This window comes from Eleginops maclovinus, chromosome 10, assembly GCF_036324505.1.
Source record: "Eleginops maclovinus isolate JMC-PN-2008 ecotype Puerto Natales chromosome 10, JC_Emac_rtc_rv5, whole genome shotgun sequence".
Taxonomy (NCBI): domain Eukaryota; kingdom Metazoa; phylum Chordata; class Actinopteri; order Perciformes; family Eleginopidae; genus Eleginops; species Eleginops maclovinus.
Genome location: NC_086358.1, coordinates 11,925,129 through 11,952,402, shown reverse-complemented (window position 1 = coordinate 11,952,402; position 27,274 = coordinate 11,925,129). Strand labels below are relative to the sequence as shown.

Below are 27,274 nucleotides of genomic sequence, written 5' to 3'. Positions count from 1 at the left end.
GAGAACACCTTCAAGATACGATGTGATTATGATTAGGGATTATGTTCAAATTATGATAGAGTGACAGATTAGACGGGGGGGGGTGTGTGTGTGTGTGTGTGTGTGTGTGTGTGTGTGTGTGTATTGTAATTAATCTAGGGATGGCAGTCAATTGCTACCTCACTTTGGTCAGTATTGGAACATCTCAAAATCTATTGGATGGATTGCCATGAAATGTGTGTATATATTTATTGTCCCCACAAACTTCACTTTTTTTGTTTATGTTTAAGAAATGATTATATAGTAAAACTAAAATTAGGTTTTTGAATTTTGCACATTTTGTATGTCACTGTGGATATACAGTAAAGTACAGTATGTACCTGACTGAGTCTTGTGGTCTATTTTTACCTGCTGCATCAGCATGTGGCTGGTATTGTTTTCACCTTGTGTGTGTGTGTGTGTGTGTCTGTGTGTGTGTGGTGTCATTACAGCATTCCTGATGGGAATATAAAAAGCTTTTTGCAGCTATAGCTTTTGCAGTGTGGTTAACTATACCTCAGTCTCTTGATCTGATTGGTCCTGCTTCAGGATACGGGCCTCTGAGGTGAAAAAGGCTCTCAGACGTACCCCATCATCCAGAAATGACATGACCTCTCATTAAAACAGCAGCCACCACTTGATCCTTGGCAGGTATTTTATTTCATATATAGACGCTTTCTGTAATCAAATGTGAGTGCAATCAAACAACAGCAATACAAACATTACCAATGCAGTCTGAGAATCAGGAACAGGGTTAAAACAGGGAGTTCACTCACTCTACATAGCGAGCAGCTAGTAACCTCATGGACAACATTTAAAAAAAAAAAATTAAAAAAAATGTTCCTCTGTCAGGACAGTCCGCCGTCATGTTTCTTTTCCAACCATGAAGGTGGGGAGGGAGGTGGGGAAGCCCCCTTTGACCCACCGCCCTCCTGCCCTTACCCTCCTTCTACAGGAAGTCCAACCAGTGATACAACACCCCCCCCCCTCACCCCACCCGACCCGACCCGACCCCGCCTCCATGAGTCCCACTTGCACTCGGCTCTTCAGTGAACAAGATAACCTCCCATTTACCCCCATCATGATTATCATCGTCATCCTAATTGTATCACAAACAAAAAAATCCAAATCATTTCCACTTCTCACACGGCAGGAGCCAATCAGAGTGCAGAGCTCCTTCGGGTTCAGTCAGTCTCAACCAATGGCTGTCCAATCCGGGTCGACTAGAAAAACCACGAAGCTGTACATGTAGAACCAGAGTCCTCATGCAGTGCCCTGCGAAGGTGGCACACATCAAATACACAGGTGGAAGTGGAGGGTGGGTTTGGGTTGTTTGTTTCTTTTTTTTAATGGTGTGTCTGTGTGTGTTAGAGAGTGTGTGTGCGTGTGTCATTTAAGAGGGGAGAAGCAAAGGTGTTAGGCAAATATTAGACCCAGTAGCACAATAAAGAAAAAAAAGTCCAGGAGAAGAAGAAGAATTACATACAAAGTCTTTATCCACCGTCTGTCTTCTCTTGGCCCTCTCCAAACAAAAAAACACTCGCACACAAACTCTCTCTCTCACACAAACTCTCTCTCTCGCTCGCACGCACACACACGCACGCACACACACACACACATACACACACAAGGTCCTTATGTCATTGTGAAGTCATGTGTTCAATGTCAACATTCAAGAAAAGAAAAATACAAACAAAAAAAACACCTCAATGGTATAAATCTCTACCATCACAATGCTTTCAGTTCATAAAATCTTGACATTTCTGAAAAGTGATTTTTTTTGTTTTCCTCCAGGTTTAAAGCAGTATGCGTGTGTGTGTAGTTGTTGTCGTTGTCGTCTTTGTCCCACTGCTGCAAACACACACACACACACACACACACACACACACACACATGCACAACCAACATACGCACACTCACGCACTCCAACGCACACCACATGTCCTTTTTAGTGGAGAAAGACATGGCGCAATGGAGAGACACTCCTCTGGGCGGATGCACCGATCACCAGGAGGAGACAGGGGTCGTCGCCACGGCTACCAGGGGTCTTCCAGCTCACCGGCACTCTGTGAAAAGTGAAAAGGAAAAAAAAAAGATGGAGAGGTGTGGGTTAGTTTTATTGTTGCTGCGTCTTTCACTGCGCACAGAAGTAACGATACTGCTCCTGATGCCTTAAACAATGGTAATTTTGGAACCTCACTGCCCCTCTTATCTACCCACATTGAATGGATAATGGCGAAAGACAGTGACATTCCCCCTGCCTGTACGTTAACACAACCAGAACCCAGACCTCTGATGACTCACCTTGCGGAGAATCACGAGGCCAACTGTCAGACTGAAAAACAGGGGGAGAAATGGAGAGAGTGGAGTCCCTATAGTCTATGCAGCTCGCTCTCCACTCGCGTCGCCGCCAGCTCATGCAATGCAGCGGCACGCATTTATTTTTGCTGCTATTCTTTTAAAGGAGAGGACAGATTAAGATGTCTTTGAAGCCGCTGAGATGAAATTATGGGTCGAGTATACGGAGCTCAAATCTTAAAGAGGGCGACCATTTATTTTCAGCTAGAGCCAAAAGAACTTCTACAGACACAATTACGGCACAATATAGTGAGACTCTACGCTTTCAGGGGAATGGCCCTCAATCAAATGCCACCCTTGGGATTTGAAGATTTCTTAGGTGATGCAACACATTGATTGGGTAAATGTGACTTTTGTATGCCTAATCACAACCCTGATCTAATGCAAAGTTTGAAACCTATGCAAGACACAAAAAGTACATTCAGATTACAGAGAGATACTCACACAAATCATAGCATTAAACCTCAAACCATTTTTATTTGTTCATTTGTCATTTTAAAGTGTGTGGGACTCATTTGGCCCACCTCACCACATACAAATACAACTCATACAAACACACGCATACATACATACGCGCAGTGTTTAGCATAACCTCCCCTTCCTATAGTTAAGTGCCTTAGATATTGTAAGGATAAGTGCAGTGCATGCATTACACTGGGTGCTGGGCTTTATACAGACTTACAATAACATTCCTCTAGCTGCTTTCAAAGTAGAAGAATGAACACTGCAGGTTCAGTCTGTTCTCCAACTTTCACAATGAGGAAAGACTTGTGTTGTTTTGTAGAGACTGTGTCATAACCTGTGAGGAATGATATATACTTTGTGTGGGATTTAATCAAGCTGAAACACATCCTCCCAGGGTTAATACCAGCGGCTGTCGGCATGAACAGTGGGAATTTAATGAAAACCTGCTTCATTAAAACTTCAGCTACACTGAGAACTGATCGCAGGTACACAACTCTCTCCCATTAAGCCTACAGTGGGATTAAATGCTATATTTTCAGCCACACTAGCTAGGACTTTAGGGATGTAATGTCCGCCATGTGTTTGGGAAAAACATATAGACTGTGGGTGTCGTCCAAAAAAAAGCCATATTGTTACCTGAAGCATGTTAGTTAGTATCTATAGTGATTATTATAGGGATATTATTCAATCCCAAAAATACTGATTTTCCTGCTACCTGTAGTGCTGTTTATAATCTTAATTGTTTTGGTATGTTGCCCAATGTTGGAGATATTAGCTGTGAAGATATCTGCCACCCGTCCAATATAAGGAGAGTAGATGGCACCAAAACATTTGAAAAACTCAACACCAAGGACTCTTTTCAGAAATTGTGACCTTGTTAGTCAAGCTAATCCATATACTTTGTCATTGCAAACTTATTTTGTTCAGTAGAAAGAAAAATAGTTCCTACATGAACCCTAAATAACCAGGTAACAATTCCTAGAAACAGACATTGCTCTTGAGTTTGTGATTTTTGAGTTCAATCTAGTTCTTCTATATTTAAGGGAAGTATATCTACAACAAAACAATATTTATTGCTAAATGACACTATGGGTAATATGTGTTATAATTTGGGGTGAACCGTCCCTTGGCCTCAGGTTCAGTTTGATTCTGTTTTACTTTTTCCAAGATGAACTTTGTCAGAATAGCTGCAAGTGTGCTAACGCAAGCATGTAACCAATGACAACATTAGTCTACATCCCAAACTCACAAGCGTCCTCTTATCTTAAAAAGCATTTATATCCAAAAGTTGTGTTCTGATAAAGCAGAGATCAGCAACATGTGTTCATTATGAGCTCATTACTAACATGACCAGGCAGCATTTAGGAGTAGAGCACAGCTTCTCTCTGGGACGGGGCTATGCTAACAGTAGCTAGGATATGCTAAGAGTAATACAACAAAGATGACACATCCAGCACAAAGGTTGAGCCATGTCACACAATGCAGAGCAAGAACTCACAGACTGTACAAACTATAAACCCTTTTCATTTCCCCTACTAAGGCTTCCTTCTATTGTTAATCCATCCAATAGTTAACTTTTCCGCTGTGCATTACAGCCTTAAAGGGTTTCTAGCGCAGCTGTTTACTTAAGCCTAATTTTCATTCAAATAAGTCCCCTACTTGAGTGTTACCGACACATATAGGAACATATTTTAACCTCTATGTGGTTGTGAGGCAGTGCAACAAAATGCGGTGATGTGGAAAGAGGAATATGCGGTGATGGAATGATCTAAATAAAATGCCGTTCGAACTACAAGAAACCCACCTACACAAGTGTCCCACTGTGGTTTAACTGCCCTGTGTTCCTGTACCCAAACTGGTTTGAACAACCCAACATCCCTGAAATGATAAACGGGCTAACAATCAATAATCACGCACTACCAATTTTAAAAAAGAATTCAGTAGTGAAGATTGGTTGGACTCACTCAAACTCTCGCAGACACACTTGCACACACTTACATCCACTTACATACACACATCAACGAAAAAAAAAAGTGTGTTCTGAGTCTGTAGACGGAGTTGGCCTGGAGACAGTGCAGTGTGTGGACACACTGCTGCATTTCAGGAGATCTCCTCTCCTTCTCTTTGTCAGTGTGTCCACTGTAAGCAGATTTTGGGGGGTGGGGAGGGGCGTGAGGCTCGGGGGTGGAAGGGGTGGAAAATCAGCCAGAAGTCATTACTGGTAAATGTAGGCTGTGGAGTGCAAGGTTCATTTTTTGCTTCACCAGCCACTTTTGAATCTAATAATAATTGGTTATTGATTCGTTCCTAGTGTAAACATCAGTGTGGAGTGTAAAAGTGTCTGGCAAGTTTAGGGAGTCCAAGCCGAGGAGGTCAGAGGACAGGGAAGGGAAACAAAAGAAAAGAGCCCTCATTAGGAGGAAAGTATGCAAGTGGCTCAGAGACAGAACTTGAATGGACAGGAGGGCCGTTTTTATTTCCTTTCAATATAATATACTGAAATATTCATGAATGCGATGGTAGCTGTCGTTATGCAGACCATGATGGAGCCGGATGAGGCCGAGCTGTCCATTTAAGTTCTGTGGTGAAGGGAAGGAGGAGAGGTCGTAGCACAGCTGACTAGGGCTCTGGGGTCGGGCTGGGTGGGGCGGGGGTGTGCTCAGTCAGAGGAGGGGTCCGACTCGAGGGCGGGCGCATCTTGGCTGGCCTCCGGCTCTGCAGTGGCGGGTGACGGTGGGGGTGACCGGGGAGAGGGAGGGGAGGCGGGCTGCTCCTGGCCGTTGTTGTCGCCGTCTCCGGAGGTCCTCCTTCCCTCCCCTGCCCCCTCCGCCACACTCTCCCCCCGCAGGGTGTAGTTGGCAAGGGACTCCTCCAGCACCGACTGATACTGCCCCCGGTGGTGCAGGCGGAACTGCCGCAGAGCCTCCAGCAGATGAGCCGCCGTGCTGCCACCTCCCTCCTCACTCTCCTCCTCTCCCCCCGCACAGGCCTGAGGTGACACGCGCCAGGGGTCAGACTCTACAGGCACGCTCCATGGTCACACACACACACACACACACACACACACACACACACACACACACACACACACACACACACACACACACACACACACACACACACACACACACACACACACACACACACACACACACACACACACACACACACACACACACACACACACACACACACACACACACACACACACACACACACACACACACACATCATTGGAACACAATTATCTGCTACACACTAGCGTGACGACGTCAGAGACATTCTTGCACCAGTCGGACAAGCCCATGCAAACGCTACCTCTGACCCTGTGACCAACAACCCTTTGTGATATTCGCTGTATGGTGTAACAGAGCGGGGGGGGGGGGGGGGGTCAGTACACACACAGCCCAGAGAAAAGAGCCTGCAAGTCAAGACTCCGCTGATATTTATATGACAAGTACACAAACACACTCACATCGCACACTTCCACGCAGATTAAAAGCTGACACCGAGCTCCGATTTAGATTAGGATCTGTCCCTGTTGCTTTTACATCTATTTCTTTAACGCGGTGGATGTGAAACTTCATTGTCGACTGCATATTCTTTTTTGTTTTTACTTTGTATTCAAGCCCTGATTCTTTGAGGTTGAATAGGTGAATGTGTTGAGCATCTGATTTTGTCACAAAGTGAGAATACCAGATCTTAAGATTTGAGCGTTTTTAAAATTAAGCCATATTTCTGGCCAAGTTTAACTAAAATAATAATAAAATACAAAAGAACTTTATTGATCATGGGTAAGTCATGTTAACAGCATTAGTTTTTTTTTTTATATTGAAACGGTTATAGAGCTTCCCTGAATAATCATGACATGATTTTGATGCTGGGGGTGTGATTTGCCTTTTTTCTGCCCAGGTACAGTAAGTCGTTTTCCTAAAGAAATTGGAATTAAGATATATTATATTATCCTCTGGATGATTTTTCACTAAACTGAGAACAAGACAAGAATAATAGAGTAATACTTTATATCCTCTGTAAGTTTCAGCTAGCCACTTTTTAGAAGCACTGTGATATTTATCTTTATTTTTAAATTCCCTGCGCTGTCAGAAAAGGGTTTTTGTCATGATTACTTAACTAGCTTCAACGTGCAAAGAGTTTTACAGCAGAAGACTGTCTTCCCCTTCGTCTGCTTCAGAAGGAAAGTTTCTCTGTGCTCAACTTGAATCTGAGTTTTAGACATGTATGAACGTGTTAATTGAACATAAGTGTGATGTGGAAACTTGAAACCTTCGTTGTACAAGCACACAGAAAGGCGTCATTGACGCCTTGTGTCCGATAGTTCAACTTTGATTCCAAGCAGTATTATTATTATATGTCTTGCCCTGGGTGTTGGGATTTTTGAAAATCTATTAAAGTCATCAATATTTGTGGGCGTTTGTTTCTGAGGAGTTTATGAGGTTAATGGAGGTCCTAAAACAATACTATTTCAATGATAAACACAAGACTGACCGCAACGCTTCGATGCTTTTTGACATAGAATGTAGACAAATGAGTTTCACTGGGCTTGCCAAGGTAATTCTGCCAAGTCTATCCTCCACCCTCTTTCACACTTAAATCTCACACACACAGACACACACACAGACACACACACACACACACACACACACACACACACACACTTGTCTGGGCTGGTGTGCGTTTACATGTTGAGGGGGGGGAGGTGAAAGGTCTGAGAGGTGAGGGGTCTAAAGACTGATCAACTCACCCCTTCCTCTTCTCTGTGAGGGTTCAGCTTGTTGTACACGGCCTCGATCACACTGCGTCTGTAAACACACAAACAGCAGACAGCTCGCTGCTCAGAGGAGAGGACAACTCCCAACATAATACAAACGGTCTCTGTTCATTCTTTGCAAATGTGTATTGATTCACTCTGTAATGGAACTAAGAAAGCAGCTGAGTCAATACTTGAGCATCCGCTATTCATGTATAAATAGACCTGCAGGATCTCTATATACATTTTCACAGGTAAGTGTTTTGAGGAGCGTTTAGGAGGAGATCAACAGAGCTAAACTCACATATATTCTGTCTGCTAGAATGAAGGACAATGCAAAGCCAAACTTATTCATTATGAGAAAAGAAACCAGATGATTGTGGTGATTTGTCTTCAAGGTGACATTTTTTGGCAATCAACAAATTGTTTCAGCTCTAAAGACTTTATCAGATAAACAAAGGGATGGATGTTTGGAAGAACAATGAGATCAAAACATTCAAATTAATTCAGGTGTGTGGGTTTTTTAGACAAAATGATTAACCAGGGAAAGAGTTCATTCATTGATAATGAGCCCTGTTATTGTATAATGTATTTACTCTGTTCAAATTGCTATGCAAATTAAGTGTTTGTTATTGCTGACAAATGATTAAGGGTTGATATCTTGAAGGTACATTTCCTTATGAAGTTTCTTTCACAACATAATGTATGTGGACAGTCAAATTTCATAACGTTTAAACATGTTCTGCGAGTGAAATGTATTTCAGGCTGTGTATTTATTTACTTGCTGGCCAGGCCTCCGCCAGGTGGAAGGTTGGGGATGTTCTCTGAGGCGATGCTCCTCAGGACAGACACCAGGTCAGGGACTCCCGCCTCCCCACAGTTCCCCAGGAGCTCTGCACACAAACACAAACAGCACCAGGGGTTAGTGAGAGGTTCTGCTGTAGATGTAGGAGTTAAGACACTACCTTTTTCTGCAGAGTTTGAGAAGTCCTCCATGGTGGTGGAAAAATCACAGTGTGTGTGTGTGTGTGTATGTGTGTGACTGTTTTAAAATACTTGTTCTACCTAAAGAATGTTTACTTTGCCCAGGTGAAGCACATAGAAACAATATGAAGCCATTTGTTTCAACTTTTAAAAAAGGCATCGAAACAATGCTGGGCCCAGAAATAAATCTGAGCATTTAACTGCAACTACTGAACAATTTATAATAATCTACCACAAATACAGCAGTCAGTTTAAATATAAACATTACTAAAATAGTCCTTAACAATGCTTGGCGGAAGGGAAAAAAAAGGCATAGGAAAAATATGATCAACTGCCAACACCATAGCATCTTTTTAAATCTTTGACTAATTTGTAACTGCACCTTACAATATTATGAATAATGCATATTTCTGTGTGTGTGGGTGTGAACGTGAACATGAGTTGTGTTTGCTGACCCTCAACACGGGTCTCCAGGTACTTATCCAACTCCTCTTCTTTCTTCAAAGCCTCCTCTGAGATCTTGGGCGCTCCGGGTAAACACACCAGCACCACACTCATGTTGTCCCTGCTCCCCTGCGGCACCAGGATAGGTAGAGACAGAACAAACGAGCACATTTGAATCCATCCAATTACATTTTATTTTCAGTTGTCAGTTCTACAGACAAAAAAAAACATTCTGTTTAGTTTTTGTGTCTTACTAGCCCAACAGCTACCGTGGTGCTAACGTTAGCTGTTATGTTGCTCGCACTCACAAGTTGAGGTCATGTTCGGCTTGTGATTGGCCCGCGCAATTGAGTGGGCGGGACCTCAATATTGTGGCTCCAGCCGCTCAATCGCTACTACTTTGCCTCCAAATTATGTCAAAAGATGGCAGTGTATCCTTCCTGGGATCATTTTTGTCGTCACTTTTGTACAGTGGGTAGGAGCGTAGAGGTGTCATCTATTTTTATTTACAGTCTATGTTTATAACCCTTAAAAGTAAACTGGGCAGTCCTAATGTTCCTAATTTTTCTTCATTTTTGTTTTGTTTTAACTCCATCAGGGCTTTCCCTGTCAAAATAAATGTAAAAAAAAGTGTCATTACTTGTAAAAACAGGAGAAGAAAAAAAACAATACTGTAAACATCCTGCTGAGAAAAGTTTAGACATGCTGTTTTTATATCTACAGTCGAATGTGTCCAGTACAGAGCATTATGGATGGTGTAAGTATTGATTATCATATCTGTTACTAGTCCGCTCATCAATCCTTCCCCTGGGTATTAAAAAATGGTTTGGGATGTCAACAATTTTCAAGCACTGCATTGAAGTTAAATGCAAAATGTATTATCCAAACAGAAAAGCTCGGCCTATGGCTCGAGGCCACTTCCTGAACACTGACAACATATTCATTTACATGACACAAACAGTTAGTGGCCAGATAGAGCTCTTGCTCTAAAGCAATGTATAGTCACCTTGTGATTACCTTGTAAAAGTCAATGTGGTCAGAGCAGCCTACAGTAAGTGTGCAGTGTCACACATATCACAAAAGGCAGTGGCAGCAGAGGAGATTTATGACAGCGTGTGGCTGTTACTTGAGATTACCCATCCAGTAGGTTAAAAATAACTAGGCTGCTGTGCACTTGTTGGTTCTTGGAGTACTGGAGACACAAAATAGGTGACGCTGGGAAGGCAAAAGTCCAAGATGTGCATGAGTTCAGACGAGTAAAAAAAACAATTGGTGCTTTTGTTTGGATCGATTGCTAAGAGAGCCAACAGGGAGGGACTGAATTGAAAGCAATAATACATTATTAATAATCTCTCACTGTGAGAGAACATTAGCTTATCTTGTAATCTTCTGATGCAGGTTTGCAAAATGTATTCCAATGTATTAAGTTATTCAAATAAGATGAATTATTATTATTATTATTATTATTATTATTATCATTATTATTATTATTATTATCATTATTATTATCATTATTATCATTTTGTATATTATATTTTTAGGATGAAAACTACTTTTGATCTTGTTCAAATTAAAAGAATAGGAGGAAAAACTAATGATGAATGCATCATCAATTATTAGAAGCAGTCAGATAAATCTAACTTCCCTTGACCTTCATTGCAGTCTTTGCTACACTGTAGTGCTTTGCTCTGATTAGGGAACCCTCTGTCCCACACACACTGGATTTCAACTATCTAACTAACTAACTATAACTATTAACATTGGCATTTCAATTTAAGTAATGTTCAATAACTGTTAACTTAAAGAGTAATCTAAAAAGCATGTAACTTGGTATACACTTGGTAGAAGAAATAAATAATGAGAAATAAAAGCTCACCTTGTGCAGACAGGTGTCCACCACCGAGTTGCAGACCTTCTCCAGGTCATCGCACACCAGGAGTCGAGAGCGGACAAACTCACACAGCTCCTCGTTGGACATGACATCCCAGATTCCATCACACGCAAGCACCACAAACTCGTCTCCTTCGACTGCCCGCTCCAACACGCACACCTCGGGCTCGGGGCTCACCAGCTGCTCCGTTGGGCCCTTACCATCCACACATTTGTAGTCGTAGTCCCCCAGGGCCCGGGACACAGCCAGGGAGCCGTTTACCCTCTGGATCATAACTGAGCCGCCAGCGTTCTGGATGCGCTCCTTTTCACGGGGGTTGCAGGGCTTGTGGTCCTGGGTGGAGAAGCCCACCTTGGTGTCTCGACTCAGCACGGCCCGCGAGTCGCCGCAGTTAATGAAGTAGAGGTGGGTCGGGCTGAGCAACACGCACACAGCCGTTGATCCGCTGCGGTCCAGGCCCTGCCGCAGGTCGGAGAAGCTGCGCATGTACTCGTCAATGTTCAGGAAGCCCGAGCGGATGCCGTCTTTCACGCCATCAACGGAGCCGGATCCTGAACTGAACTCGGCCCCTCCTGACAAGATGTGTTCCAGCAAGTGGCCGGAGCAGTAGTTGGCCACCCGGGAGCCTGCGTGGCCATCGTAGACAGCAAAGAAGGACCAGTCGGTGAGTCCATGGGGGAGGCCAACCACCGCTGTGTGGGCATCCTCCATCTCCACCCGCCAGCCCTGCATGGAGCTCAGGCCATAGCGCAGCCCATTGCCCTCGCCGTGGGCACTATGCTTCTCCGTCTTCGGCTTGTCCAGGAATGCACCCATTGCTGCCTATAGCTGGAGATTAACCAAGGGAAGGGAAGGGAGAAATATAGGATTAAGATTACACCATCACTAGTGAGGACAAAGAGGATTCTTTATCCCATTGCACTACTGTACCATAAATGTACTGACTTTATACAGAGTTAGTAAAAGAGGTAGACCAATAAATGACTCAAATTATCATATTGCATGTTGGTGTATATGTTGCAGTCCAGAAAAGCTCAAATAGGTCTTTTAGAAAGTGATAAAATCATTTGGCATTCTTTTAGAAACTGATAAAATACTAGTCAGTCGTGAGAAAAATAAGCATGTGTCAAAAATTGGTCTGAACTAGAATTGGAATTTAGTCTGTATAAACTCTTATAGAAATTTTAAAAATGTGTTTGTTTTTTATTTATTTTGACAGTAAATATAAGGAAAGAAAAGGGAAAAGGGAAAAAGGCATTACCATAACTGTAGTTGACATGTAATTATGATTTACATAAATCTAACTCGTAAAGAGTCAAGACTAAACCCAGAATATGTTCTCACATATTATATTACAAGTACTTTTTATTTAATGTTTAAGATATAACATATGTGAGTAGAGTAACAATTTTTCCTTTTTTCAGATCATATCATATTTTAAATATTATTTATCATCCCTCTGCAAACCAGCAGTTTTTGGTGGCAGTAGTTCAGAAGGTTGCTTTCTTCTGTGATTACAGAGTGCTTTTAATTACTCGAGGGATGGTGAGAGCCAGAGATCCTAACAACAAGACAAAGATAGCAAAGGAGGAACCACAGAGCCGAGGATTACACTGCAGCAGTAAAGCTTATGTGAGCACACATAACATCTCTAACTTCGAACACCAGGTAACTAATGCTGTTAGTACCATTGACTTGTTGGCAGGACATCCCATAACTGAATTAGCACGGCGTTCACCTGCCGAGCTGAATGGGAATTCACGCGTCCATGTTTTTGTTCTTTGACAATGAAATGCAATCCAGGAAGTCCAGTTTGAGCGACAGACCCATGAGTTTGAGGGTTTATCATACGCCGAAAGACAAAGTTCAGCAGGAAGCTTGAATGTAATTTATTGACCAACAGCCTCCTCTGTTTTTTTGAAAGAGCTAGTTGAGGCAGTTGCTTTAAACTGAGGTCATGCCCTGGTAGAATGCATACATTTGTAAAAAATAAAAAATAAATTGATATCTCAGTTAGATTTTCTAATAATTCAAGTTGGTAGTTTACAGAATATGAATAATTTAGTTGCAGAGTGAAACTGTAATGAATTGCTACTGAAGTTAGTTTAAGTATAGAATAATGTTTTCATATGTTGAATTAAACACTTTGATACAGGTGTTCCTATGAGGCAGAGGCTTTCCACTGTGGAACATGGAAATATTTCCAAAATATAGATAACTTATCCGTATGAGCCTCAAAAGGCCTGACTGAAGAGCTTCTTTTCTTTCTTGTACACGAAAAATGAAAAAGCCCCTAAAATTGCAACGTTTAAATGTGTTCATGCTAGTAGTATCTTATTCATTGGGTCAAAAATGTTTTGTTTGTAATTTACTAGCAAGTGTACCCGAAGACAAGCAGCACCTCATGCACAGCCCTACACCACCATATCTTTGGCATTTTTTGACCTGCACTGTATTTTCCCATAATACCAATCAATTCGGACCTAAATGTCATCAACTACGGCTGAAAGGTACTTACAGTATGTTTTGGTTGGCTGGTTTAGAGCTCATGAGACCTCAAAATCAATATAAAGCACAAAAGAAATATTGAAAGTGCTCTGTGCATGTCTTTTTGCTCAACATATTGATTTCTCTTCCCGCGTTACCTCCCACGAGTGCACACACGGCATGACAGGCATGTGCCCAAAAAAGGCTGGTACATGCAAGGAGTGACTACAGCTGGTTTAGGAGGAACGTATGTGTGTATGTCTGTTCTGCGCATGTGTGCAGTGTCATAGTCTATGTGCGAGAAAAAGGTGCTCTATAAATATGCCAGGCCGGTTTGGATTTCATGTCCAGGGTGGGGCATCGGGACACGCCATTCACATTTCTACTGCCATTCTGCCACAGGGTTGAATGAACAGGATTCCCTCTATCACGCTCTCAGCACTAGCTGCTGCCACTCACAATTACCTACATGTTCATGTATGGGAAGGAAGTGTATTCACATACGTGTGTGATAGAAAGAGAAATCTGTTATGTTCACCAGCAGTGATTCTCTCTAAAAATAAAACAAACACACTGCCATTGCCTAGCAACCACCCACCCTGCAGGGCAAACATCCAGGCTAAGCTTCATTCAGCGACATCCCCCTCTCTATGTCTCTCCCTCACTCGCTCTAAAAGACACACACACACACACACACACACACACACACACACACACACACACACACACACACACACACACACACACACACACACACACACACACACACACACACACACACACACACACACACACACACACACACACACACACACACACACACACACACACACACACACACACACACACACACACACACACACACTAGAGAGAGGAAAGGGGAGTTGCATCATCCATCCATTAAAGCAGTCGCAGCAGCCAGACCCTGAAAGGAGACATGCAGCCTGCAAAAACACATGCAGATACTATGAGATTCCTCTGTCTGACAATTGTTTTATTACACTGCTGGTAAAAATACACACAGAATACACCGGAAAATATCTCCATTGAGACATCAGACTGAAACAAGGAATTCTTAACCACTTCACCCCCTCAAAATTGCTGTCACCCGGGCTGGAACCACAGGTCGAGAATCAACACCCCCTCATGCAAAGACGTACAAGTCTGCCAAAAACCACTGGCTACGAAGAGGGAAGTGGAAGTTCGGGGATTACATAATGCTGCAGAGAGCCTGAGTGCCGCTGTGAGAGAAGTGCACAAATAAGTTAATGCTATCCTGGAAGCAAGGTTAACATACAGCTTCCAGCACATCAGTGCATAGAGCATACTGCAATATGATAGGCTGATTTGGGAGTCATCAGCTTGGTGTGTTGATCATAAGATTTAGATTTGATTACTATCTGTACGTTCGCTACTAACTTTCTCTAAGATTTGTACCTAAAAAATATCATTAAAGTAATTTCAAGGCAAGGCAAGTTTATTTATACAACACCTTTCAGCACACAGCAATTCAAAGTGCTTTACAAACAAAAATAAAAAACATTCAAGTGTTTCTCCAGAAAAATGCCAAACCCACATTCTACATTTTGTTGAGTATTATCAATTCCCTTGGTGTTGCATTTTATGAATAACTGAAAAAGACATTGAGCCATTAAAGTGGTCATAGAATGCATCTATCTGGTATTTTAAATTGTTCTCTACAAAGAAGGTATATAACTTTGGTTAATCCAAAAAATGTCCAGATGCGGTTTTACAGGCACATTTACAACCCTATGATTTGGTCCTAGAATGAAACAAGCTGAATTGCCTTATTTCGGGGCTCATTAAGTAATTATGACGAGCTCTGCTCTGATTGGCTGGTTTACAAGGAGCAATCCATGGCTGCCTCAGAGCCCACAGAAATGAAGTTTGCGAAATTGTGAGAGATGAACCATGGAGGCTATTGGCATCCAACCTTACAGGTTTGAGCCTTTATCGGAGGAGGAAACCGATGAATTTGAACAGCCAGTTGGTCGGAGATTGGAGAGCAACGTTACGGAGTGGTAAGTGTTAGCGTTTCCAGTAGCTGGTGTATGCAAACGTGGGGGCTGGACTGCCATGTGTGATGTAACACACAGGGATTGTTGTAATTCGCCCGTTTTACTGCTGTGATATGCATATTCATGATTTGCACGTGAAGGAGGAAACAATGGTGTTTGAGGTTCACGGTATGTCAGTTCAATGTACCAAACTCTCCTTATTCAACTAGGCCAAGGTAAATACAGTTTTCCATTCTACAGTATGGCACCTTTGAGAGCCCTTATAGAAAGGGACACTATATAAGTAACAAGCTGACAGACAAGAACATCTTATACGAAACTGCTTATCACGCAGTATCAGCAAATACAGGTTATTATTATGGCCCAAGAATTCCGTTTTATACTTTAGATTCTGTGTATGACATTTCTTTAAATCTGTGTTTAAAAGTTTAAGCAGATCAGCATCAGAAATAAAGTGAATTAATGTGGTGGATGACTGAAATGTAAACAAATTACAAAGTAATAATCAGATATGTTATTTAATGATTATCAATGAGTTATGTTCATTAAAATAGACACAATTGTGTGTGCAGAGCCCTTAAAAAATGAAAGAAAGAAGAGAAGCAGATATTTTGATACCTGACACCAAAACTTAGCAGCGTAGTTTATATATTTTCACTCGTCTTTATGAAGGCATTATGGAGACAAAATGTTTTTAAAAAAGGGAAAACTCCCTCTGAAAATCTGCATCCACATTTGAGCAAATCCCAATATATTAGATTACTTTGGTTTTAGTAATAACTGTCACTACTAAGTCCGGGGTTTCTGCATTTCGTGAAATTATAAAGCCGTAAATAATTAAATGTAGTCCAACCATAACTGGCTAGCATCAAGAGTTAGCTACATTAGCTTACATGCTAGCAAGCCCATTTATTTTCCTTCATGTTATTGTGACAAAGCTTTAGTTACTTGTTTCTTGGTAAGTTAATCATTACCTTTATGTGCCTTGTGACTTTGCAGTAGGCCTGAGAAAACAGCGGGACAAACTGCAGAAGATAATGTGTACTTAACTGGTACATATGAACATTAGGCACGCAGTCTAGCAAGCCTGCTAACTTCTGCTAATAGGATAATACGCTAATACACTGTCTTTACTTAAGAAAACATAATCTCAATATCGACTCACATTCTCTGCAGTCTTAACTCAGGCTGGCTGGTAGTGGGCTTACCTTGTTTTCAGATAGGAACTACGTAGCAAAGCTATGCTTAGACAAGGACAACAAAATTATTTTTCAGAAATCTCTATAAATATTGTTTCAGTCACAATCTGAGAGGTTTGAGGACCTACGATCGAACTGAACCACTAAAGATCGCTTCAACCCCACTGCCCTCTCCTGAGCATGGCACTGCATATGTTTCCAGGCCAACATTTGACTATTACAGTAAACAACACAGTAACAGATTTAATTTAAACAATAAATGTCTTCCTATCACAAGGCAAAGAATCATGGATACTGATTATTGAAACACAAGCCAAAGGGCAATTCAGATGGGTTGAGTTAGATAGGCGTGTGGAATATCTTACTTAACCCATTTTCACAATCGGACTATGGAGGACAGAGGCAGTATGATGTTTTACTGATGTTCAGTTTTATACTATTTTTATTTGTTATGGTCTCTGACACCAAATCACTACACGGGCGTAATTGAAAAGGAGCACAAAGGACATGAATGATACACAATGTGAACTCTAAAGACGCACAAATATAATTACGCATTAAATCAGGTGCTGCATATCCACACCATGTGATGACTCGGTGACTGACGACCACATGAAGGAATATACCTGGTAATTATGACACTAATATGTGATCTTTCCCGATATTATCGAGGTGAAGAGGACCTAGTGAACGCACCATTAAACAAACCGAGTCAGGGTGAATTGTAGGATAGTGAGCGAGGACTGCAGAGGATACACCGGGTCAAATTTCACAGCCGCATTTGGAGAAGCCTCTGGAATGGGACAGCCTCATCGAACTGCTATTACGTGTTCAGTCTTGAAATACGGACTTTGGAGCAGGCAACACTAAATTGGGACACAGCTCATATAGTGGAATTGATCCCCTGTGTATCAGTAAGGATTTCTAAAAAGGAACACCTTTTTATTGAGTCCATTCACAAACATGAAATTCATAGTGTTACATATTTAACGCGGTCTTTTTTATCTTAACTGCTGAAACCAATTTAGCTTATACTCTGACCTTGCCTCCCTTTTTTTACATTTATTTTATTGCACAGGACAAAAGGGTGCAAAGATCCAACATGAAGCACTTCAACACAACATTTCTTCTTCTGTCCTTTGTGAACTGATCTGACGCAGGGTGCTTCCAAGGTCGACCATACAACTCCTGGACCGTACCAGTCAATGGAAATCAATGGTTCCCACTTGCTCTCATGCATTTGTTTCCTCTGCCAATCAATAGGTTTTTACTTCGATGAAAAGTGACACTTGACAGGCATGATGGTTTTTTCAAAACTATATTGATTTAGGTAAATCTCTGCGATCCTTGTGACAAAAGAGGCGAGACCTAAGGTTATTGTTTACATTAACAGTGCAAAAAGATTTGGATGTGATATTGGCTTCAATTGAATGCACTGTATTGTGTTTATTTATATTGTGTACGTTAAATTGCAATTTTTTTCCAATGATCTAAGGTTTATAGTAGGTATATTCTCTGTTGCTAAAACTACTGAATAGATAATGAAATCAAACATTTCTGACAATAAAAGAAATGCAAAAAAATATTATAACAAGGTTTACACTTCTTAACCTAAATTGACTAATAATCATTGAAGAAAAAGAGGAAATCTGTGAAATACGAATATCTTTTCCTTTTGTAAAGTGACGGACCTTAAATTCATTTTTATATTTCACAACAGATAAGATCTGAAGGGCCAATCCTCTGCCGAGAGGGCGGGGGAACCAACATTTACAACCAAAACTTACTTGTCTGACATGGCACGACGCGAAGGGAGAGACAACAAGGGTCACAACTGATGATTATTTTTACGATCAATATCATTTTTGTTTTTGACATACAGTCCATGCTCCTCATGAGGTCTGAGAGTCCAAGTGGACCTCAAGTATCTTGTTTTGACAAACCAGAACTTCAAAATCCAAGGATAATACATTTTCAATAGCATAAACTATAGAACAGCAGCATACATTAATATTTGAAAAGCCGAGATCAGCAGATATGTGCAAATGTGCTCCATTTAAAAAAAGTAGTGATCAATCGAACAAATTTGTTGCAGATGCTTTTTCTGAGGATTGACTCATCAATTACTAGACTCATTGTTTCAGTTATAGAGTAATTTGATCAAATTTGAAGGTTCTGTGTTGTTTGGATGTTTAGGAATAAACAGTCCAGCTACAATCCAGCTGCAGTTTACACATAAAACAACAAGAGCACCTTCCTTCACAATAGACTTATAAACTACATAAAACATTATCAAGATAAGTATAAACTTAACTAAATCATCAAAAAATGTAAAGAACAAATATTAAAGAACAGGTATCCATAAACCGCAGCAATGAATATGAAGTTACTTAGGTCAACTTTATATTAGGTCTGCAAGAATAATTACTTTCATTATGGATGGATCCTTCCCCTCCCTGTGATCAATTCAATCACAAGTTTTGTGACTGAATATTGATCATCTGAATGTCTTGTTTGTCTGGTCAAAGACCCTAAAGGTATTCAGTAAGTTTACCATTGTAGGAGGATAATAAAACATAACATATTTGATGAGCTTAAGACTGTAAATTACTACTTGATGAAATCCATAAAAGTTGCAAATCTACCACAATGCTAAAGTTTATATTCCACACCTTTATATTTTACAAAACGAAAAAATACAATCTGCATGCCTTCATGGTAAATGTTACACAATTGCCTTCATGTTGCTATGTTCTCCTTACCCTAACACAATAACCCACATAAGCACATTTGCCTAACTTATTCCAATTAAAAAGGTAAAACTAGTTTGTCAGTGAGAATATTTGTTTCAGTGGAAATTCTTCCCCATTATGGAGGACCAATGTGGGCTCATATTGAGATGTACATTATTTTTAAAGCATTTTGAGACTAAAAGTGTGCATCCACAGCATTTAAGATCTGTTAAACTCTAAAATAAGCTTGCTTAGTGTCTCAATTTCATACCGACACCGTTTTCCATCTGCTCCTTAGTCTTTACACACCGAGTGCTGAGTCAGATAAGATTATCAGCCATTTAACTCCTCCCGTCTCTAGCATGCAGGGCACAAGCCCAACACCAAGTGATGTCATATGCAGGGTCACCTGTGCACCTTATCGCAATCTGATACTCTAGAGAAGGTGAGCAGGGTGGCTGCAAGGCTACATTTCAATTCTGCACAATGCAAAATTGATGATGAATGTGAATGTATCATAAGCCTTAGCTAATAGGACAAATATCTACAATATATTAGAAACATTTAGAATGTTCTGATCATCTAAGGTCATATAACATTTTCCAAATGTAAAGGTATGAAGAAAAGTTAGTTGGTCTGCTCACACTCTTCTTCAGATGGGAAGGGGAAATGTTCACTTTTAACATAATTCATAGGAAACCTTTCAGGAGACATTACATTTTTTGAATGATAACTGTTTGCATTGCTTGTGGGATGCCCTCTCTCTTTATATATATATTTATATAATTATCGTAAATATTAAAACAACATCAGATATAGTTGATTATGCAGCACTATACTGCTGTATATCTAAAGTAAAATAAGGAGTAATGGCAATAATTAATGTTCAGGTCAAACCTTGTTGTCCTGTGCCTATAGACCTGCCCCTCCCTAATAGAGCAGAGCATATGAGATGTATATTTCCCAAAGACATAAACATATAAAGGGGTTACTGTATCATCAGTTGATTGATGGTACAGCACAATCTATTCCTATGTTTGTGGCAACTGTGGCACAAATAGCAAAGTTTGAAGTGTTCTACTATTCCTGACCAGTTAAAATGCAAAACAATGGTAACAGTTTATACATAGTAGAAACTGTTAATAGTAGTTGCTAATTGTATGTTTAGTTTTTATCTCCATGCTATTGTTATTATAATTACACTGTTATAGACAGTTTTCCAGCTTCACAATACCAACTGAGCTTTATAAAAAGCAGTTATGCTATAATTGGTATATACCTAAGTAAACAATTTGATATTCTATATTATAGGTAAATAATGAGCAGTAGAGGACCGCTCAAGTGTTGGGAGGAGCAGTGCTACTGCCGCAGTAAAACATGACTGGTTGTAAACACCTTACCAGCAGCTTGTGATTAAAATGACTTATTATCTGCTTAGATTATATTTAATGTGTACTGACTGATTTCACGGGCTTCAACAAAGATACTAGACGTTAAAGGTGGACTTGCGGTTACAATTACCCTCTAAGGTCACTGCATACACAACAGAACATACAGTAAGTTAGCTATCTAACTGGTATTGAATGCAGTCTGTTCATTCATTATAACGCTAAAGTGTGGACATTAATATCGCTATTAGGCTACATATTGAAATTAATGGTTCTCACATTAGTTTGTGGCTGTGCGATTTTTTAAATATACTGTTATATCGAAAGAAATACCTTTACACGGCCAAGCTAACATCACATAGCTAACCATTGACACCCATATGCCAAAGTCCGCTAAACTGTCATTAGCTGGTTATAGCCTGTGTAGCCTACACTACGCTAGATTAGCTCGTTTGGGACCAGACTAAACACTGAAGGCCAACATGTCGTTTAACTGTTAAACATATGTTTACTATCAATTTGCTTCATTCAAAATAGGTTCACAAGCCTTGGCGCTAACGTTAGCTACGTTACTTTGAAACTTCAGATGATTTGTCAGGTTTTATTTGGACAATTGTTTGATTGAACACAAACGTTATTGCACAACACGATATATGTTGCATGGACCGTTTGATTGTTTCTGGAAATGCGTTTCTGTCTTAAATACCAATCCACTGACCACATGCTGAACTCAATTTCACTTAACACTGCTCCCTCTACGGAAAGGCCTAGTTTGCTAGTGTGTTGATATGAGCTAACGTTAGCTGACTTGCTAATGTTAACTTAACAGTTAGCTGTCGTTGGTGCCAACGCAATTCCCCAGCTTGTCAAACTCAAGCTAATGACGTTAGCGCACATACTAGCATGCTACTTACGTTTTCCTGCTGTTGCGAATGTAGATCCAATCTTGATTACCTGCTGGATTCTGCTTTTGTGTGAAGATATTTCGGTTACCTAGCTATCTACGGAGCTAACGTTCGCTAGCTAGCTATGTTATGTTTCCTTATTTGACAAAAATAATCGAGATTGGCCTCAGATGAGCGGCGATAATTCCTTTCTCGGTGGTTCCCTGCTTGGAAAGCGTTGATTTTTACGCATGTTTGACGCCAGTTCTGTCTCTCACATAAAATGAAGACTATTCCGATCGATCCAAAACAAATACGGACACTGAGAACTGGTTATATTATACAACACTGACAAATCTAGCACTTTCTTCAATTGAAAGGCCAGAGCTATCCTTCGACTTTGGGTGCTGAACAAGAGGAGGTGTTATTTTTGGCATATGCTTGGTGATTGGTTACAACGTCAGGGTGAAACGTCTGTTAATTGGCTGCTTCTTCTGTCAATTAGCTCTGCCCCTGTCCAAAACTAGATTCTCATTGGTCTATAACCGAAATTCTATGATGCATTTGATATGTATAAGAGACTCGTAACGTATTTTGGCGTACGCCGAGGCAAGTCTAGATAGGCGGGGTCACTCTTGAAATAAAAACATTCACGCTGTGGTGGGAGTAGATCAAATGCAACCGGTATATAGAGAATAAAATTACAAATTAAATCAAAGGTTTCACAGTGAATTTTAAATACTTTAGCATAATCCTCTACATGTTTGGAATGTGCTTCACGCTCACGTGTGCCCCGGAAAAATAACAAGCGCAACCTAATTAAATTACAGCAGGGATCCATGAAGGGCTCCGGTGGGAGGCTCCAATAGAAGTAATAATTGTTCAATTTTACTGTTAATCTTTCGAGAAATTATGCTATTTAAAGAAATGACGTAACGGTGATGTTTCCCATACTCTCTGTAGCCCAACCATTGTCAAGGCACTTGCACATTTGAACGATTAATCATTTTAAAAATACACCTTATTAAATATCATAATGATTACAAGGATGTTTAGGAATTGAAGGATCAGTTTTATCCTCAAATCCCAACACATTTCATAAATTGACAAAATGTCTCACGGGACTATTGTCAAGCTCATTTAAATTAATCTTTAGGAATTCAATTAGGATGGGGCATCTTGGTTGAGTTTTATTTACATCTAAGTACTGCTTCCTTTTTGTGTAGCAGCTAATTATTATTTAAACACCAATATGATTGACTGTAGAGCTTCAAAGATTAGTCAATATATCAATAAAATAATCAACATTATACATCCCTTAAAAATGCTAGTCTTATAGTTCTGAACCTCCTCAAAATCATATAGGCTATTGTTTACTTATAAAGTCTTGATTTCTTCTGTATAATAATTTCCAGCTTCTCAAAAATAACTTGTGTTATGTATTTTTTTTTAATAACTTATTGTGTTTTCAACATGCAGCTACACTATTTCTGTGACAACTTGCGACAGTTATGAACATTGACTACGCTGCATCATCGGTCAGGTGGTACAGTTGAAGCCACAGGAGAGATGCCGATTAGACTGGAAGCACCTCAAACTTAATCATGACACAACACACATCTGCAAACTTACACTGTAGCAAAAGCCTGATTACCACCAGGCACAATATTGAACTTCCCTCTGGGTCAAAGTAGTATTTCCCTCTTTGCTTTCTTTTTCTTACCACTGTCTGCACCATTTTTAAGCTTTCTCTTGCTTACGGTTTCACATCAGGTCGCTATTTTTACACACACTTGGTTCTTGGACAGAAATCAGGAGAAACAGTGTGGAGCAGCCAGATGAGGCTATGACCTCTCAAATAAGGCCTTTCCAAGATAAACGATTAGACAATCATACAGATTCTTTGCAAGTATTCTGAACCCTTTAATCTACAGTACAAGGGCTTTTTTATTTTAAATAAGCTAAAATAATTCATAGATCTCTTTATTGTTCCACACATTATGAATACAGATTTTTCATTCATTACAATAACAAAGACATGCAAAGAAAAAAAATCTAGGCTGGAAGGAATAAAACTGGGATTAGGGGATTAAGGCATAAACACGAGTGTACATTTGTGTATAAAGATGTCTAGTTAGATGTGTGTTGGTGTGTGTGGTGTGTGTGTGTGTGTGTGTGTGTGTGTGTGTGTGTGTGTGTGTGTGTGTGTGTGTGTGTGTGTGTGTGTGTGTGTGTGTGTGTGTGTGTGTGTGTGTGTGTGTGTGTGTGTGTGTGTGTGTGTGTGTGTATTTTAGGGGGAAAGCTGGGTTTATCCGTTGTCATTTTGTGTTTCTCCCTCAGGATTAGACTTGTGTCTTATTAATGAAAAACTCATCAGATATCACAACAGTTCCCCAAGGAACCAAGCAGGGTTATGAGACACAGGTCAGATTAATACCCTGCTTAAATACTGTGTGTGTGTGTGTGTGTGTGTGTGTGTGTGTGTGTGTGTGTGTGTGTGTGTGTGTGTGTGTGTGTGTGTGTGTGTGTGTGTGTGTGTGTGTGTGTGTGTGTGTGTGTGTGTGTGTGTGTGTGTGTGTGTGTGTGTGTGTGTGTGTGTGTGTGTAAGCGTGTTCCACAGAGTGTGAGTGAGCAGCAGAGTGGTATTTAATTTTCCAAGATGGGGGATTATCACTGGCAGAATTTGATCATTCTGCTCTGATCAGGATGTTCAATCACAGCTTATCCCTGATATTAAACTCTCAATCTTTTGTCCCCTTTCCCCTCAATCCCTCAAACTGATACACACACACACACACACACACACACACACATATTTCCACACGTACAGATGCACCACTCCGACTGCCGCACTCCTCATTGAATAAAGTGGCCAACTGAGCCTACTGTCAGGGTGTTGCATGTGATTGTTCAGCCACCTGGTCACCTCAGGGGGACGGGTGAGGAGGGGGGAGGAGGAGGAGGAGGAGCTGTGGGGTGGGGTCGTGGGGGGTGATGCGAGGCTTTAGCTTCTTATGTAGGCAGCTGAAGAGAGTAAATTAAAAAACTGTTTTGTCTAATCCGGAACACCAAGAACAAGTGGCACACACTCCAAAATCTGATCCCTAGTGTGTTTACATGGATCTGGAAGAGCTTAAACACACACACACACACACAGACACACAGACACACACACACACACACACACACACACACACACACACACACACACACACACACACACACACACACACACACACACACACACACACACACACACACACACACACACACACACACACACTACAACATTCCCTCAAATGATATGCACAGATGCACTTTCTTGCAAACATACACATACATATTCCCTGCTGTTAAATACTTTGTGATTGTGTCCCGGGAAGGGGGGGGGGGGGGTAACGGGATGTCCAAGACCCTGATCTGCACTCTCATTTTCAGCCTGGAGATCTGCGCCCGGGACATTTGGGTCACATCATTACTCCAATCTTCTGCTTGTTCATTCCCAGCTTTAAAGGGCTTAGAGTGACAGACCTGCACACACACATTGACACAGAGTACACACACACTCACACACACACACACACACACACACACACACACACACACACACACACACACACACACACACACACACACACACACACACACACACACACACACACACACACACACACACACACACACACACATACACACACACACACACACAAACACATCCAAATACACAGACAGGCCTATACAGCATGTTACAGTCATGTACAGGGAAATACATCATGTTTAAAAAAGATTGATGGTTGGAGTTAACAGATGTTAAGATGCAATGAAAAAATGAGCACAATATAGATGTTCTTTAAAGGTTTGCCAGGATAAAACATTTCTGAAAGACTAAATTGAAAATGGCCCTTGTCAAGGCAAAGCAAGTTTTTTTATACAGCACATATCAGCAATAACGGAATACAAAGTGCCTTTTAATTGAAATAAAAACAAGCTAAATAAAGAATAGAAGTGTAAGTCAATCAATGTATTTTATTCAATAAAAAGCAGCGTCAGAAAAGCTATTGTTGCAGCCAACCTGCATTTTTTCTTTCAGTTTGTTCCAGACATATGGTGCATAAAACCTAAACACTGCATCTTTAGTTTTGACTCACTTTTTTTTTTTCTTTAGACTAGTTGGACACACAGTCAATAAATATTTATGGATATAAAGGATTTTAAGAATGACGGAAGGTAGACTATCAAAAACATGTTCTGCACTCGTCAAAATGTTTATGAGGAACATGAAAGCACCTCTACAGACAGAAATACTTCTTTGGAGGTACAGGAGCTGTGGTCTCTGTTCAGTGCAGTAAGTCCGTCCTCTAGTGGTAAGAAAGAAGCCGTTTTTACAACAGCCGCAAATTTTGACTGTCGACCGGCAGGAGGAGCTATTGTGCAACACAACTGAGAAGATTGAAGACCGACTACTGTTGATATGACTTTTTATCATTAAACATCGTTTGTACACTAACAATAATGATAATAATTTTTAAAAGATAGAAGAAGAAGAACAAGGAATAATAATGTGATTTTATCATTATTTTATATTATTACTCATGTTTCTAACGTGAACCGCTTAAAACAGTAAACATTGTGTTTGATTTAACGTTTTTTAAATTGGTACTTTTTCACCCCTTGCTTAATGTTTTTCATAGATGGGTATTATATTATATGTTGTTGTATAAACTATGTTTTGTTTTAAGGTGTTGCTGTTTTTTTACAATATACTATACAACAACATGTCAAATACTGTATATTATATCCCATACCATATTATAGCCTGTTGTCCTATTGAATAATATGTCAATCTGTCATACTCTTTATTTACGTTATATACTATATTATTGTTTTATATTATATTAAGTAAAGACAAAAACGAGTTTCAAAAGTAATAATTTGTATCTGAGACTCTCATGTAATTTCGTTTTGTAGCCTGTTTACACTTTTTTTTGGTTACATATACCTCTTATCTTATTTTATCATTTTAACTTCAGATTTTGATTATATCACATGCCAGATCAGCTGTTTGTATGGCGTGGTATGGAGAGTGTTCAGTAATTGAACACCTCGCCGTTTACTTCATGTAACCTGTTGACAGGAACTAAGAAGCTTTTAAACTGTGTATTTGGAGATTATAGCACTACTTCGAATCACCACGGATGTTGTAGAGGGGATCACTATGTGACGTCCCACTGTAACCAGGTGAGGGTCAGTCCAAAAACTGTGCTCCAGGTGAGGCTCGAACTCACAACCTCGGCATTGCTCTGCAGAATACTGTCATATAAGTACCGCGCGCTAACCGATTGCGCCACTGGAGCTTCGGCGGTTATTGGCCAAGAATTCGGCTTAAGAATGACACAAGCGCTTGGGATAAACAAACACATAATATTTCGATTATTTATTTATTTCTGCTGATAGTTGATTTGAAAACCGCTGGACATAATGAAGAGACCGTGTGAGAACGTCCCAGGATGCATGTGGTCACTCAGAGTCCAGCACAGGATGCTGCTTTCAGGCACCTCTCACAAAGCTCCGAATTTCAACTTCAAATAAGTGTTTATGACGTATTTTAAGTGCTTTA

The 27,274-nt window shown here is 40.4% G+C and overlaps 1 protein-coding gene and 1 non-coding gene across 3 annotated transcripts; both read right to left on the bottom strand.

Moving 5' to 3' along the window:
- Window positions 1-659: 659 nt before the first annotated feature.
- On the bottom strand, window positions 660-22,069 carry ppm1bb (protein phosphatase, Mg2+/Mn2+ dependent, 1Bb). Of its 2 annotated transcripts, none has more exons than XM_063892903.1 (6): window positions 21,688-22,069; window positions 10,914-11,756; window positions 9,049-9,166; window positions 8,391-8,502; window positions 7,604-7,661; window positions 660-2,084 (listed from the first exon to the last, which is right to left on the bottom strand). In XM_063892903.1, the coding sequence occupies exons 2-6, from the start codon at window positions 11,742-11,744 to the stop codon at window positions 2,055-2,057; spliced, it is 1,149 nt and encodes a 382-aa protein (XP_063748973.1). In that variant the 5' UTR covers window positions 11,745-11,756; window positions 21,688-22,069; the 3' UTR covers window positions 660-2,054. The 2 variants fall into 2 exon arrangements, with proteins under 2 accessions (XP_063748973.1, XP_063748972.1); XM_063892902.1 differs by lacking the exon at window positions 660-2,084 and adding an exon at window positions 2,834-5,830.
- Window positions 22,070-26,917: 4,848 nt separating this feature from the next.
- Window positions 26,918-27,011, bottom strand: trnai-uau (transfer RNA isoleucine (anticodon UAU)). The gene is made up of 2 exons: window positions 26,974-27,011; window positions 26,918-26,953 (listed from the first exon to the last, which is right to left on the bottom strand). It is a non-coding gene; the product is annotated as a tRNA-Ile (tRNA).
- Window positions 27,012-27,274: the final 263 nt, after the last annotated feature.

Coding starts and splice junctions, on each gene's coding strand:
- ppm1bb (XM_063892902.1), bottom strand. CDS start 11,744: ATGGGTGCATTCCTGGACAAGCCGAAGACGGAGAAGCATAGTGCCCAC. Junction 9,167..10,913: donor TGGACACCTGTCTGCACAAG/GTGAGCTTTTAT, acceptor CTGGTGCCGCAG/GGGAGCAGGGACAACATGAG. Junction 8,503..9,048: donor CCTGGAGACCCGTGTTGAGG/GTCAGCAAACAC, acceptor GTTTGTGTGCAG/AGCTCCTGGGGAACTGTGGG.